At 39.6% G+C, this 14,683-nt stretch overlaps 3 protein-coding genes across 4 annotated transcripts; 2 read left to right on the top strand and 1 right to left on the bottom strand.

Annotated features, from left to right (window-relative positions):
- Positions 1–1,169: 1,169 nt before the first annotated feature.
- LOC124321318 lies at positions 1,170–7,122 on the bottom strand. 2 transcript variants are annotated; one of them, XM_046784225.1, is made up of 8 exons: positions 7,075–7,122; positions 3,579–3,801; positions 3,428–3,514; positions 2,558–3,346; positions 2,329–2,493; positions 2,116–2,262; positions 1,463–2,049; positions 1,170–1,388 (listed from the first exon to the last, which is right to left on the bottom strand). In XM_046784225.1, exons 2-8 carry the CDS (start codon positions 3,757–3,759, stop codon positions 1,275–1,277), a joined length of 2,070 nt encoding a protein of 689 aa, XP_046640181.1. In that variant the 5' UTR covers positions 3,760–3,801; positions 7,075–7,122; the 3' UTR covers positions 1,170–1,274. The 2 variants fall into 2 exon arrangements, with proteins under 2 accessions (XP_046640181.1, XP_046640187.1); XM_046784231.1 differs by lacking the exon at positions 7,075–7,122 and having other exon boundaries at positions 2,116–2,267; positions 2,337–2,493.
- Positions 7,123–7,380: 258 nt separating this feature from the next.
- On the top strand, positions 7,381–11,715 carry LOC124329519 (dyslexia-associated protein KIAA0319-like protein). Its single transcript, XM_046788603.1, has 15 exons — positions 7,381–7,900; positions 7,968–8,056; positions 8,123–8,664; positions 8,731–8,928; positions 8,988–9,265; positions 9,326–9,470; positions 9,536–9,653; positions 9,709–9,857; positions 9,927–10,117; positions 10,189–10,288; positions 10,360–10,527; positions 10,586–10,762; positions 10,834–10,932; positions 11,000–11,191; positions 11,276–11,715. The coding sequence occupies exons 1-15, from the start codon at positions 7,625–7,627 to the stop codon at positions 11,401–11,403; spliced, it is 2,850 nt and encodes a 949-aa protein (XP_046644559.1). The 5' UTR covers positions 7,381–7,624; the 3' UTR covers positions 11,404–11,715.
- An 85-nt stretch (positions 11,716–11,800) lies between these two features.
- LOC124329542 (protein FAM114A2-like) lies at positions 11,801–14,567 on the top strand. The gene is made up of 8 exons (XM_046788631.1): positions 11,801–12,673; positions 12,740–12,911; positions 12,975–13,267; positions 13,342–13,456; positions 13,539–13,792; positions 13,866–14,059; positions 14,150–14,264; positions 14,321–14,567. The coding sequence occupies exons 1-8, from the start codon at positions 11,954–11,956 to the stop codon at positions 14,393–14,395; spliced, it is 1,938 nt and encodes a 645-aa protein (XP_046644587.1). The 5' UTR covers positions 11,801–11,953; the 3' UTR covers positions 14,396–14,567.
- The last annotated feature ends 116 nt before the right edge of the window (positions 14,568–14,683 follow it).

Here is a 14,683-nt window from a genome sequence, read left to right as displayed (position 1 = left end):
AGAGTTTGACACAAACATTTGCCAAAACGTCGGTTTCATTCGGCCCTGGGGGTTGTGTTATAGTTCGGTTTCCTTTTAGATTCCAATTCATTCATTTTAATCGCGCAGTTTTTCTATTCTGGTTCAGCTTCTTCTGTTGGTACGGTGGCGCCCGGCGCCCCATCGGAAACCACTTTTCCGCACTTTTCCCCCTCTAATCAAATAAAAAATTACAATAAACTGAATTTCTATGTTTCCTCCATGCTCTTCCATTCCCCCTAAAATTTTAAAAAATATTTTCCAAAAAAATTCACATCGTTATCTCAAAACATTTAGGTTGTGGAACCTTGCGAATAAATATACAGCGAAAGAATCGATTTGGTACGGCAGAAGATTTTTGGAACTCCGACCCTCTGTTTCCTTCTGTGTAGAAATATTCAATATATCCAAGACAACCTTTTTCTATGAAGAATCTGCCCAGTCGGAGGATCAGAAAAGGTAAAAAAGGAAAATGTGCTGCTTTCCGATTTTGTAATATTTGAATAGTTCACCCGTTTCAGACTCGACACAAGAAGAAGTGTGCGTTATTAAGATACCAGGGTTGCTTAATTTCCAATATCTTGGGTCAAGCTAATGGTAATGTTTGTTTTATGATGTGCAATTGCAAATGATGTGAAAATTAGTAATACGAGACAAATTTTGTCACTCCTGTTGCAAGCTTATCAGGATAAATTTATTGTAAGGTCTGTAACGTGGCGATTGACATGATGACTGGAGAGTTCTGCGAATGACTAATGTTTCGTTACGTACGACTTGGTGAAACGGTGACTGCGATTACTTTCTATTACTTCTCTGAAGGTCGTATTGGTGTAAAATACTAATGCAAATCATTTGTGTATGTTTATTGTAAATTTATCTAATTGGTTTGATTTAATAGTCTCTAAAACACCAACATAATTATTATGTTTCGGTGATCCCAAACGACTGCAGTTTCGTATACTAGGTAAGTATGCTAATAAGATAGTAAACGTAAAAACTGAGTTGTAAAATATAAGAATACAATCGAGCCCACTAATTTTATCCTACACCTTTATGGAAAGAAATAATGTGTTTTCTGTTTTTATTTGGATGCCTATAAATTTTTTATTACCATTGAAATCAACAAGTCCCCAGACACTTAAGAAAAAATGTACAAAAAAAAGCAATTTTATTCCTAGTTTTCAGGTGAGGAAACTTTGAAACACATCAATGTAACAAGGCACAGTGATGTTTCTTCAAATTTCAGTATTTTTTTCCTATTTCTTAACGGTTTTTTGTTTGGCTTTCAATTCTGCTGCTATCTTTCTTTTCCATTTTGTGTGCAGTTTCCGGAAATCCCGCCGCCACGTCTCTATCTCGTCAGATCTTTCCTGTAAATGAATTAAATAATTTTTTTAAAAATAAAGTTTTAATAATTAGAATAAAGACGCCAAACTAAATTTACCTTATTCTTTTTTTCTAAGCTGCAGATCATGCGTTTATACATTTTAACTTTCTCCTTCCTTTTTTCTATAGCTTCTTTTTTCTTCGACGCAACGGCTGCCCTTCTCTGCAAGTATTTTTTGAATAGATTACACTTGGAACAAGTGTCAACAGTTTGGTAAATCGAGTCTGTTATGTATGCGCAGTGCTTTGAACGCCATTTCCCACTTGTGTCTTTCACACCGGACACCCGGTCTGAAACTTTGACGTTTTTCAGTGATGGATGCCGAATACCTTCGCAGTATCTCTTCACATTAAAACTACAAATCAGTGCGGATAGCTCTTGATATGTAGTGAAATTCAGGGCAACATTATTTATAGGTGGAATAGTGTTTCCATTGATAAGGAACGAGATCTCACTCTCGCTTATTATTCTGACAGTCTTGATGATAAAGGAACCGCCTCTCGACAAGCTACAGTTTGAGCAGCACAAAATGTTGTCTTTCTTATTGAGAGACCACACCCAAGAAGATTGGGACGGAAGTTTCACGTAGGACGAAAAACATCTGAAAGCAGCATCGTCGACAACGTATTTTGAAGTAGGAACATCTACAAATTAAAAAATATATAATGTTGAATATCCATATGGTTTGTTAATCATTATTGAATTTATACCGGAAGTGGATGTGTCAATGTCTTGATTTTCAATTGGTTCTGCAAGTTGAACATTCGGAGCGCTGGAAAGTAATATAGGGTTCGGATGTTTAGGTTGGTCTTCCTCTTGCACACAAAAGGCGTAATCATGATCAATTTGATCTTCAGCTGTATTTAATAATATAATTTAGGGATAAATAAATCATTGGACATGACACAATATAGATAATTTACCGGCTGTACTGGATATTTGTTGGCTAGTATTTGCATCGGTTTGACAATCATCCATCTGAACCACTAGAACATCATGTGGTGACAGAGAAAGAGGGTCCGGGTCCTGAGGTTCATCAACAGCCTGTAGTTCTTCTTGTAAAGGTAATGCATAATCATGGTCATCACCTGTCATAGTAAGTAATGTTGTTTATGTCAATGACAAAGGGTAACAGCATTTAATAATTAGTACCACTCCTTGGAGATATAGCTTTCTGATTTGGCAAAGGTTGTGGATTATTCTTTTGCAGTGGAGTTTCCTTGTTTGGAGATAATGACTGAAGAACTGTTCGTACTGTTGACTGGGCTTGATTGGTAACAGGTAGAAATTTTCGGATTTGGTCTTGCCTACTAACTAGTGGAGATTTTACAGCTTTTAAAACCTTCGGTTGCTTTTGCACTTCGGTAGGCCTACACTTAGATTTTGTAACTTGTGAATCAGTTTCCTCAATTTCCTCTAACAAATGCTTGGGCAATGCTCCTCGCCTTAGTTTCCAGCGTAAATAAGGGTAAAACTCATTAGTACTCATGGTTTGTCCTTTGATAATGTCTGCTTCATCAAAATGACGACTGCAGAGATGAGACGACGTTGTTTTCAAACATGGAACTAGTGCACTCCATTCGTTAAACGAAGATTTGGGTACTTTAAAGAAGGTAACCCCACTCTCCTTGTCATTTTGGATTTCATTTCTCCAACGGCAGAGATTAATAACACACCTGTTCCTCCTCCCCTTTGGTAAAATAGACACAATATCACTGTCTGTTTGTTTGAAATGTTTAGGTGCGTCTGCTACTGCTGAGATATTTTGTTCTGCGTCAATTGAGGGTTTGTCATTAGTTTCAATTGGTGAATCACTAGATGAAGAAACACTATTCAATGTTTGGGGTGAAATAATAACACTTCCCACACTCTCCTCAGCCATCAATGTAATAGGTGGATCCTTGTGTCTGTCCAAATGTGCATCATCTAGTTGTTCACCAACTGTAATAAAACGAAAGATGATGCATAAAAACAATGAAAATGAATATTTATAAACTATGAAAAGGGACAATGAGACAATACCTAAACATAGTTTTGGCTTTTGTAATCCCAAATTGATAGATGGTGCCCAATCAACATGTTTTAGGTTGAATTCACCACTCGGCTTTCCTAAAAAAAAGAACGACATAAATGTTATTATTGTCACTAGTGGTGATAATATAAAGATGAATACCTGATAAAAAATGAAGTGAACACACAAACAGGTTTTCCACCTTAGTGTTGCCATAATTTATTATCGCCATTCTCTTCAACCACAGGTCTCGTCGTTGGCCCGCCTTTGGTAAACCGAATAATTTAACATTTCCACTTTTTTTGTTGCCACAGTTAGACACTCTACACCTTCTGCCAGACATTCCATTAAGGTCGGTAATGTAAAATCTTCAGACTACTTTATACTTTAAACTACTTTTTTTTTTTTTTTTAATAATAGGTGTTGCTATGGACGCAGCCGCGCGGTGGCGCGGGGGTCGCTAGCATTGGACTGGCGTCCATTATCACCACCAGGGTTGATACAGGGCTTTTGTTGTGTTTGGCTTTTGATGAGTGTTGCGATTTTGGCGAGCTGATTGTGATTTTTTGGACTGTTTTCGTGAGGTAAGATGAGATTAAGTATGATTGACTGAGATTTGGGCAGTGGGATTGATTTGCAATTGTTTACAGGTGAAGATCATGTAATATGATGGATTTTTGTTGCGAAGATGAAATGGACCAGCATGTTTCTTATTTCCATCTGTGTGTGTTTGCTCAGGGATGAGTTAAAGCCGAGTAGGTTGCTGCTGCTCCAGGTAAGGTTGATTGATTTGAAGTATTCTTTAATTGGGGTGTATTCTGATTCGTGTTTTATGCAGGAGGTTAGGATATGGTCAGAGTTCTCAAGTTCAGGACAGCCATGTCGACAGAGTGGGTCAGTGTGCATATCCAACCTGTTGATGAAGGCATTTAGCCTATTGTGTCCTGATCTTAGACGGTGTAAAGTGGTGTTGATAAGTCTGTTCTGGTGGTGAAACCAGTCCACGATGCCAAGGTTTGTTTTGGAGGTTACACTTGGTTTGCCACAGAGTTTTAGATAATTGAGAGTCGATATTGACCATTTCTTTTTGTACAGGGAGATGACCTCGTTGGGAGTGAGAATATTCCGGATGGAATTGAAGAGGGGAATTTCGTCCATGTTACTGGCCAGTTTGTCAGCCATCTCGTTTCCAGTGATCCCGATATGGCTTGGGATCCAAGTGAGATATGTCTGGGTGCCGGATGCTTTTAGAGCCAAGAGGAGGTTCCAGATTTCAAGGAGGATCGGGGTTTGAGTTAGTTTGGTGGTGGCGTCGATTGCTTGAAGGGCCGCTTTTGAATCACAGAAGATGTAGAGTTCGTCTGGGGTGGAATCTAGATGGTAGCATACTTCTAGGGCCTTTTGGACCCCATGTAGTTCAGCGGACTGGATGTTCGAGCCTTGCGAGAGGTGCCATGCCTGTTCAATTTGAAGGGAGGGGAAGGTGAGAGCGCAGGAAGTGGCGTCGTTGTTGACAGATCCGTCGGTGTATCCTAAGATGGCGGTTGGGCTGATATTTGCTGTCAAGTTGTTGAAGGTGGCACGGGCTCTTTGAGGGTTGGCGGATGCTTCAGCTTTTTTCATGGGGAACCAGAGCGATTTGTAGGGGGGGACTGCCCAAGGCGGAGGTGGTTTGAGCTGGTTTGCGTAGTTTGGGCTGACAGTGAATAGGCTGTTTGAGTGTTTCAATGTTTTTAAGTCCTTAATCAGAGTAGTGAGGCTGGGGACGCTGCGTGGTGGCCAAGTTACGGGGTGTAGGAAATGGTGTTGAGCCAGCTGATAGTTCGAGTGGGTGGGTTTGTAACTTAACTTAATGAGGTACCGCGCTGCTAGCCAGTGCATGCGGATTTTGGATGGTTCGAGCCCGAGTTCCGAGTATAGGATTTCAGTTGGGGTGGATCTGGTAGAGCCAAGGATTTGGCGGAGGATGCTGCGTGTTGTTACATCGATTTTTGAGAGGGTGGAGTTGCTGGCTCCGCCATAGGCTAGGATTCCGTAGTCAATTTGGCTTCTAACGATTGTTTTGTAGAGGGTAGTGAGTGTGTGTATGCTGGGGCTTTGTTTATGGTGGATGAGGATGTTGAATAGGTTTTTCTTTTTCTGGCATCTGGATACAACTTCATTGATGTGGGTTTTCCATGAAAGTTTTCTGTCGAAGTGGACTCCGAGAAACTTTGCGGTTGCCGACGGGGGAATGCGCCGGCCATGGATGAATAGGAGCGGGTTTTGGGGATTTTTCCGTGAGCGGGAGAATGTGAGGAGGGTGGATTTTTCTGCTTGGAATTCTAGACCCCATTTCTTACCCCATTTGTACAGTCTGTTGAGGTAGGGTTGGAGGATTTGCTCTGCTTTGTCTGCATTTTTGGCCGTCGTGTAGACTGCTACGTCGTCTGCAAACGTCTTAGTCTTGACTCCTGGGGGTGGCTTTGGGAGGTCGCTCATCATGACGTTGAAGAGGGCGGGGCTTAATACTGCCCCTTGTGGAACTCCTTTTGAAAGGGTACGGGGTTCAGAAAGTTGGTTACCTACTCTTACTTTGGCAGTTCTATTGGACAGGAATGATTTGATCCAATGTAGTAGGTTCCCTTTAACGCCGAGCTTCCCCAGTTTGTAGAGGACTCCATCTGTTGAGGTGTGGTCGAAAGCTTTTGCTATGTCGAGGAAGATGGCATAAGTGGGTAGTTTGCTGGCGAATCCCGTAGATACGTCGTTCTCGAGGGCGATGATGTGGTCTATGGTGCTTCTATTTGGGCGGAAGCCGGATTGGTTGGGTTGGAGCAGGTTTCTGGTTTCCAGGTGCCAATTAAGTCGGGTGTTGATTACTCGCTCCATTATCTTGCTGAGACAGGATGTGAGGGAGATGGGGCGATAGGAGAGTGGGTCAGTCGGTTGCTTGCTGGGTTTTAGGATTGGGACAATTATTGCTTCTCTCCAGTCCTGTGGTGCGAATCCATTGAGTAGGAGGATATTGAAGAGGTGGCGCATGTGTTCTCTGTTGTCGGGTGACAGGTTGGCGAGCATCTGATTGTGTATGAGGTCTGGTCCTATGGCTTTGCTTTTTAGGTTTTTGAGGGCACTGCTGACTTCGGTCGGGGTAATGGGGGAGTTGAGCTGAGTACTGTCGGTAGATTGTATGGCGTTCATGATAGATGTCTTTAACTCTTGGTTGCTAATCTGGTGTATGTTTCTTCCCCCTAGGATGCTTTCCATTAGAAGATCGGCCTTTTCTTTTGGATCGGTGACTGGGACGTTGGAGCTCGATATGAGGGTTTGGCCAGCGGCGGAGTCATTGAAGCCTCTTCCGGTCATCGATTTGGTGAAGGACCAGAGCTCTTTTTGTCCCTTCTTCGGGTTGAGATTGGTAATAAATTTCTCCCAGGCAGATTTTTTGGCATTAATGATGACTCTTCTTTTTGTTGCTTCTTTTTTCCGCCAGTTTAGCAATTTTTCTTTGGAGAAGGGGGAGGATCTCCATTCTGCGAGGGCTCTTCGTGCTTCTTTGACATGCGCGTGGCACTCTTCGGACCACCATGGTTTTATTTTTTCTGGGGTGATGCGGTGGGTGGGTTTGGTCATTTTGAAGAAGCTGTGACTGGTTTCTATCACGGAGTTGTAGAACCTTTAAACTACTTAAAAGTTTAAACAACACTTTCATTTACTAAACAAACAAAAAAACTAATGGTCAAATGCTGCGTTGTCGCGATGGAATCAAATTCGAAAAAAAAAATAGATTTCATAAATTTAAAAAATAATTTGAACTGTCATAAGAAATAGCCAATCATAATTATCCTGTTCATAATAATTCTTAAATGTATACTAATAAAATATATTCTGAAATTTTGCGATTTTTCGAATAATCAAATTGTTCAGAAATATATCGTTGCCTTACTACTCCGTAGATGGCTCTTACTTTGAATAACAATAGCTTCTTTCGACCGCAAAATCTCCGTCAGCTGTCACATTTATTTTCGAATAAAATCGCTAACGCTAATCAGTAATCGCTGTATTGTTCCGTAATGGTTAGTTTGTGAGCATAGTTTTATATCGTAGGTCGTTATAGTGCGAACGCCCCCTTTTGAATCCACGATCCATATTTATTACAGCATTTTGATACCGTTGCTGGTCAACGACACTGCTGCATCCCAATCACGCCACGTTTCGCAATTTAAATGTATTACTGTGCTTTGATTTTCGTTCTTTTACAAGTTTTCTCATTTACGGTCCAACAATCTCAAGAATCCCAAGTAAAAATTGAAATTACGTGTGGAACATCATTTCTTCAAATCCAAACATCACAAAGCCTTACTTTGGAGCAATTGAGCAAAGCCAAAAAGATCCGAATAACAGAAGCCTTGAACATAACAGAATGTGTTAAAAGCTGTTGTAGGCCTACTTTATTGAATGAATGCCACATAGCAATTGTGCAAAACACAACTTGCTACAATGTAAGCTATTAACTGTTTGGTGTGAAGCATTTTTTTTTTTTATTTTGCAACTTGTACTTTTTACTAGGTTCGCTGTGAGAGTTTAGAAGAGTGCCGTCTTTCAGAATCCAGTAGTAAAAACACAGTTCAAACAGTTCTTGTGAGAGAGTTTACAAGGTGAGTTTCTGTCAGATTTTTTAAATATACTATTTAATGCTATCACTTTTCCTCTTTTTGTTCTAGACAGTGTTCAGAGCTCTCAAAGAGTTGTGAGGTAGGAGTAGATAATTGTTTTGAGAATGAAGAGTGCCAATCTATAAGCGATCGACGTAGGAATGGTTGTTGTGAATGTAAAGATGGTTTTATGAGAAGTTTGAATGGGACCTGCCTTGTCAGAAACAAAACTACTGAAAATGAAACAACTGATGTAGTTGAAACAACCTTTCTACCTTGGACCAGTATTGTTACGACTCCAGCCACTACATCAACTACGCGATACATTAGACATTTAGCCATTCATATTAGTCCCACATCCATCCAACTACCAGAGCTTAAATCAAACATAACCGCAATTGTGGTTCCCGATCCAGAGTTAGGTGAAGAATACTCATACACATGGGTAGTTGTTAACTACCCCCAAGATCAACAGCCTGGAACCATTGAGGGAAATAACGAAAAAACCCTGAAGCTCAGCCAATTATCTCCTGGGAATTATACTTTTCACATTACCGTCAAATCTCCAAATTCTCTAGGAGAAGCTATTGAAAATCTTACGGTCCTTGCTCGTAAGTTATTGTTATTAAGTATTTTATCTTGTTTCGTTTACCGATTGTTGACTTATGTTTATGTAGCGTTACGTGTCAACGAACCCCCTGTTGCTGTTATCGTACCTTCATCTCAAACTGTTCATTTACCTAACAACGTGGCCATTCTAGACGGCAGAACAAGCACCGATGATACAAAAATTGTATCTTACAAATGGAACCTTGAAAAAGGACCCATTAGTTACCAGTTTGAACCTAAAAGTCAGATCACATTGGAACTAAATGGTAATGTCACTTCTAATAAATTATTTCAACAAAAGTTTAGATTTTTAATTTTCGTTTAGATTTGGTGCCGGGAAATTACACGTTCGGCTTGACGGTGACTGATAGCGACGGCGATTCTAATTCTACTCTAGCCAACGTAGAGGTCATTAAAGAAACTGATTATCCACCGGAAGCGAACGCTGGGGAACCAGTTGTCATCTACTTGCCTCAAAATCAGATTACCTTGAATGGCAACAAAAGTACTGATGATCATGGTATCACTTCATGGGAGTGGATCTTAATGAATGACGGCTCGAAGCTCGGCACTAGTGAAGCTGTCAAAGCAGTTGATATGCAGGTATTTTAATTTTTATTACTGCCGTTCCTTTCTTCAATAAAAGTGTTTTCGTTTGTTTAGAACACACGAACACCTTATCCTCAAATCTCCAATCTTGCCGAGGGAATGTATAGGTTTCAGTTGAAAGTTTACGATGTAGCCGGACAGTCTTCCACCGCTCAAGTTGATGTCTTCGTACGACGTCCTGCAACTTCCGAACCCCGAGGTATTCTATAATGTTATCTAAAACAAAAAATATGTTTCCTCATCATATTCTTTTTCACTGAGTAGTCGACGCGGGAAAGAATACCGCCATTACTCTTCCATTAAATTGGGCCCTCTTGGATGGATCAAAGTCAAGGGCCGTCGATGATATTGGAATCCACAAGTGGCTATGGACTCAACTCGAGTAATTAAATAATACGAGACGTAATTCAAGAACTTTAATCATACTCGATTTTCAGGGGTCCGAATACAGCCACGCTTGTTGGGAACGACCAACCTCAGGTGAATGTCACTGGGTTGACGAAAGGTCTATACGTATTCCAGTTAACAGCTTGGGATGACAGTGGAGTTAGCGGAATCGATAACGTGTCCGTCTCAGTTCTTCAAAGTAAACAGTTTGCTGTCTTGTATTTTTATTAATCGAATTTTAATTTTTCAATTTCTTCTGTTTGTTTAGAGGAAAATGAGAAACCCAAAGCAAACGCTGGTGGAGATCAGTCTGTCTCACTTCCGTTGAAATGGATAATCTTAAACGGCTCTGCTTCCACAGACGACCTGGGCATTCAATCATGGCTGTGGACAAGAGAACCTGAAAGTTTGGCAGCTGGTGCCATTATTGCCAACAGTGATCGTACGAATTCTCTAATGGTAAAGAACTTAATTCGAATAAGATGTTAGGAATTGAAAATTTACAATTCGTAATTTAAAAATATTCTTAGTTGACGAATCTTGTTCCCGGTAAATACGTATTTCGTCTAACCGTTACGGATGCCCAAGGCCTTTCAGATCATGATGTCGCAACTCTCATCATTCATTCAAGTAAAGAGATAACCTGTCAAATAACTAAGCCGTGTATTGATTTCATTGTTTCCTTTCGGCATGCTACACAGACCCACGTGAACTCGATGTGGTCACAATCACCCTGAGAAGCGACCCTCGGAGCTTTACCGATAGCGAGTTGACCACCATTCGAGAACAGATAGCGCTATTACTACACCAACAAGGGAGTGTCAATATTAACATAAACATTGATGACGTCATGGTTGAACCAAAATCGGGTATTGTCTTTCTTATTTTCTTTTCGTGTTTTAGTTTTATAATTGATTTTGTTTACAGGCTATACACGCACGGTTTTGCAATTTTTCACTACCGTCAAATCGGAAAATGGTTGGCGAACTCTGCGAGGAACAGAAGTGGCTGCTTTATTGAAAAAGAAGCTCCGCAACGACATAAATCTCCTGGCATACCCGGTGCTTGAAGTCGATACTTTTATTTGTCAAAACAACTGCTCAGGTATCACCGTAAATATTAAAACTAAAAACATGCGATTTTCTTAAGTTTTTTTTTTTTTTTTTGTAATTTAGGCCATGGAGTATGCGATCAAGTTACTCGTCGTTGCAACTGTCAGACCTTTTGGATGGAGAATCCTATTTCAGTGTCTAATGGAGCTGATTACAACTGCGGTAATGTTTCGTGAATTACTTTGCAATGGATTACAAATTTATTTTACGTAGCTTTTTCTATTACTAGACTGGAGCTTAGTATATGTGGTCATCATTGTTGTAATCTTGGTGATCCTCATGGTGCTAACTTTTGGGTCCCTAGTTTATCTTTGCCGTAAAGGAGTCTTGCCTTGCAAACAATGTTGCCCCAAAAAGCGACGTCGGTTGCACCGATATTCACCCTTGGCAGATCCTGAAATAATGCGGATGACCCATAAAGGTAAATTTAGCTTTTGGCTGGCGATATTTTTCTGTAAGCAAACAACGTAATGATTTATTATTATTACTATTATTTGCTTGGTAGTGTCGAATAGTTTGCTACCGTCAGACTTGGATTCCGACACGGATTCGGATGTTATCTTCGAATCAAAAGGAAACGGCCATGCCAACGGTCGATTAATAAATGGAAGATCGGAAGAGATCCACGCTTGAAAATGTAAGACCAAGAAGAAACTTCTGCTAGTCCGGTTGCATGCACATCAATTTGTGATATCCTTTTTTCCCTCTTGGAACACATGAGAAAAGTTTTATGATGAGAATTTCTATTCAGAGAAGAATTTGTAAACTGTGCAATAGTTTCTCTGTATCTGTATGCCTATTTACAAGTAAAATGTTTAGCTATTGTTAGCTGAATTGCTTAAAATTTGTATAAAAACCAAACTTCACAGCTATAACTTTATTGGTTTGGGTGTTTGTGTGATTGAATAAGTCGCATTACTGAAATACAGTAAATTTCAGAATCAATTAATTTAAATTTTCTAATGAGAGCCACCTGTTGGATAACTTCAAAGGTATGCTTAAATGACGTGTAAGATTCTTGTTTTTTCGTCTGCTACTACCGTGATACTACCGTGAGTCCGTGACACGGTGAACGACAGAAGAAGTTGTGGAATGATATAAATACCGTAACTACGTTCCGTTGAATAATAACAAAGCTAATCTGCCAAATTTCAAGTCAAGATTAGTTTCATTGTGATACAAGATGTCAAGATCTGAAAGCGACGATGATGAGTTTGAGAGTGCGGATGAAGGTGACGAGTCTACAGATGAAAGTTGCAGTGTAGATTCAGAAGAAAAGGTGTTAGAAGAGCAACCTGAATGTATGAATGAGAAGGAAGAAATAAAGCAAGATATAGTTGATGACAAATGTGACACTCCTCCTGCAATAATTGAAGTCGCAAAGCATTCCGAGAATTTAGCAATTCAGGTTAACTGCCCTGATAGTTTAAAAGAATTACCGAAGAGTGAAGAGGTTCAAACAGCTTCAGTTTCCTCTGCAGTAGATGTAACAGTAAACAGTGACATTCCAAATGCAGGAAGCTTATCTGAACAGAAATTCACTGAGGATGCAAAAATTAATCAACAAAAGGAAATAATCCCATCTTCTGAGTTATTACCAAGTGAAATAATTGCTACAACAGATCCTGAGATAGAATCTGTTAATGAAACTGCTGTTTCTTCTGAACCACTTAGGGAGAATGTCATAGAAGTGCCACCTGAGATAGCCAACAAGCTTTCAACCACTAGGACTATCCCTAGTCGAGGAAAAACTAGATCAAAACCCAGCCTAGGAGCAAAAAAGCTAGGTCTAGGTGCAGTAAAACTTAACCAAACACCTGAATCTCTAATCCCTGCTTTAGCAAAACTTGATTCCAAAGATACTTCTGAAGGTGGTGACTACAAGAAGACACCTGAACTGTTGGTTAGATTTCATCAGTAAAAAATTATTCATAATTTCCTGTTTTTTTTAATGAATTCAATATTATAGGCTAGTTCTTCTAGTCAGAGTCAGAGTGATGATGGTGGATGGGGTTGGTTTGCTCCTCCGAAGTCACTTATGTCATCGGTTTCCTCGATTACAAATACAATTCTTTCAACAGTGGAGAACGGTCTTAACATTCCCGAACCCGAAGATTTAGCCAAAGAAGAAATGCTATATGGTGAGAAACATTCAAAAAAATCTTGAATCTTAATTTTTCCCCATCTGTTTTTCAATATTGCAGCCGACGAGAAGCATGTTGAAGTCAAAGAACACCCACAACCCAAACAACCAGAGCCAAAACAGCCCGGAGAAGACAAACCTGCTGGTTTCACCCAACTTTTTGGAGTCAGCAACATTACTAAATTCGTTGAGAGCACTGGTAGTAGTATTTTCTCTACCGGATTGGATACTCTTGAACTTTTGGGCAAGAAAACTATTAACGTTCTACAGCAATCAGATCCGGGGTTGAAACGAACGAAAGCTGTGCTTGCCAATCCGCTGCATGGTTCACAAGATCGCCCGTGTCTTTCACAGGTTCATCACCTTTCGATATCCAACATAAATTTAAACATGTCGCCCTAATTAGCTAATTCTATTATGGGACCTAGATATTAAGAGAAGCAAAAGAAAAGGATGAAATAACGAAACCTGAATCAGCGCAAGCGACCGCTTCTGCGCAGTCAATGATACCGACACTCACAAGTTTGTTTGAACTTCATAATGGTAAGCTATTTCAAATGCCGATAAATGCAATGCTGTACTTGTATGAACTAAATCAAAATTTGTGTGTATGTCACCATAATAGGAATAGTACACCTGGAAGCCTTAGAAATGCTCTCTCAGCAATGCCAAACCCGTTTCGCTCCCCAAATCCGTCGCTTGGCTTCACAACAAAAAGCAGCCGTGGATGAGATAGCTTTGCTTTGCTCTAAAACAGATGACCCCGAAGATAATGATTGCTCGGACTCAGATATGATTGATCTACAAGCTCTTGAACAGAATCTATCTAGTTACTTTGATAGAATAAGTCTCGAGGTTTCGTTGAAGAAGATAATGAATGTACACACTATTGTTGTATTATATTAAGATAATGTTGAATGCGCTATAATAGTTCTATCTGAAATAATTCTAGGCATTTCGGGAAGGAATTTCGGACTCTGAAGATGTCGATCCTTCAGAACTATATCGACGTGCTTTGAACTCTTTGGCTTTGGTTACTTCATTGGCTGTTGAAATTTTTCATAAAGGCGCAGAACTTACGCTGATGGCAAATAAATCGCCTAATCCTGTGGCGGGTGCACGACTGGAAGCTGAAACTTTCCAAAGGTACCTTCTATTGAGCAAAACAAATTAATTTTCATCGATCAAATCATCAATAGTAACAATATGAAACTGAAAATTTGTCTTCATTGATAGCGTAACAACTCTATTGGCAGCAGAGATATCGAAATTAGGTAGTCATCACGCCAATCAAATTATTCGGGCGAAAACCAGTGACCAAACGAATTATTCGACTGATATTTACTACGAAGTACTATATTAATATATTGTTTTAATGGTTTCGTTTATTTAAAATTTCTTTTGTAGGCCTCAAATTGCCGCTCCTACTTAGAGAATGCCTTGAAGTTGATGATCCCTGTTTTACAGTCACGCGTTTTTTAAATATTGTTCACTCTAACGCTACGACTACCAAGGTTTCTACTAGTTGCAAAAAATCTGAACCAAATTCTAAATTCCATTTTTTTTTTTTTTGCTGCTAAACATGGTCGATAAATGCCTTAAATGGCAAAAACATTTAATTTGGGTGAGTTAAAATACAATGGTCTAAAAAGAAGATTGTTGCTTACAAATTATTTCTATTTGTTGTTCAGTATTATGCTGGAATCAATTCGCTAAATGCTGTGTCATTTATTCTTAATATTTTATTTTCAAAAATTGCTCACAGGTATT

This window comes from Daphnia pulicaria, chromosome 1 (genome assembly GCF_021234035.1).
Source record: "Daphnia pulicaria isolate SC F1-1A chromosome 1, SC_F0-13Bv2, whole genome shotgun sequence".
Lineage (NCBI taxonomy): Eukaryota > Metazoa > Arthropoda > Branchiopoda > Diplostraca > Daphniidae > Daphnia > Daphnia pulicaria.
The sequence above is the reverse complement of the archived record's forward strand: the minus strand, read 5'-3'. Positions and strand labels throughout refer to the sequence as shown.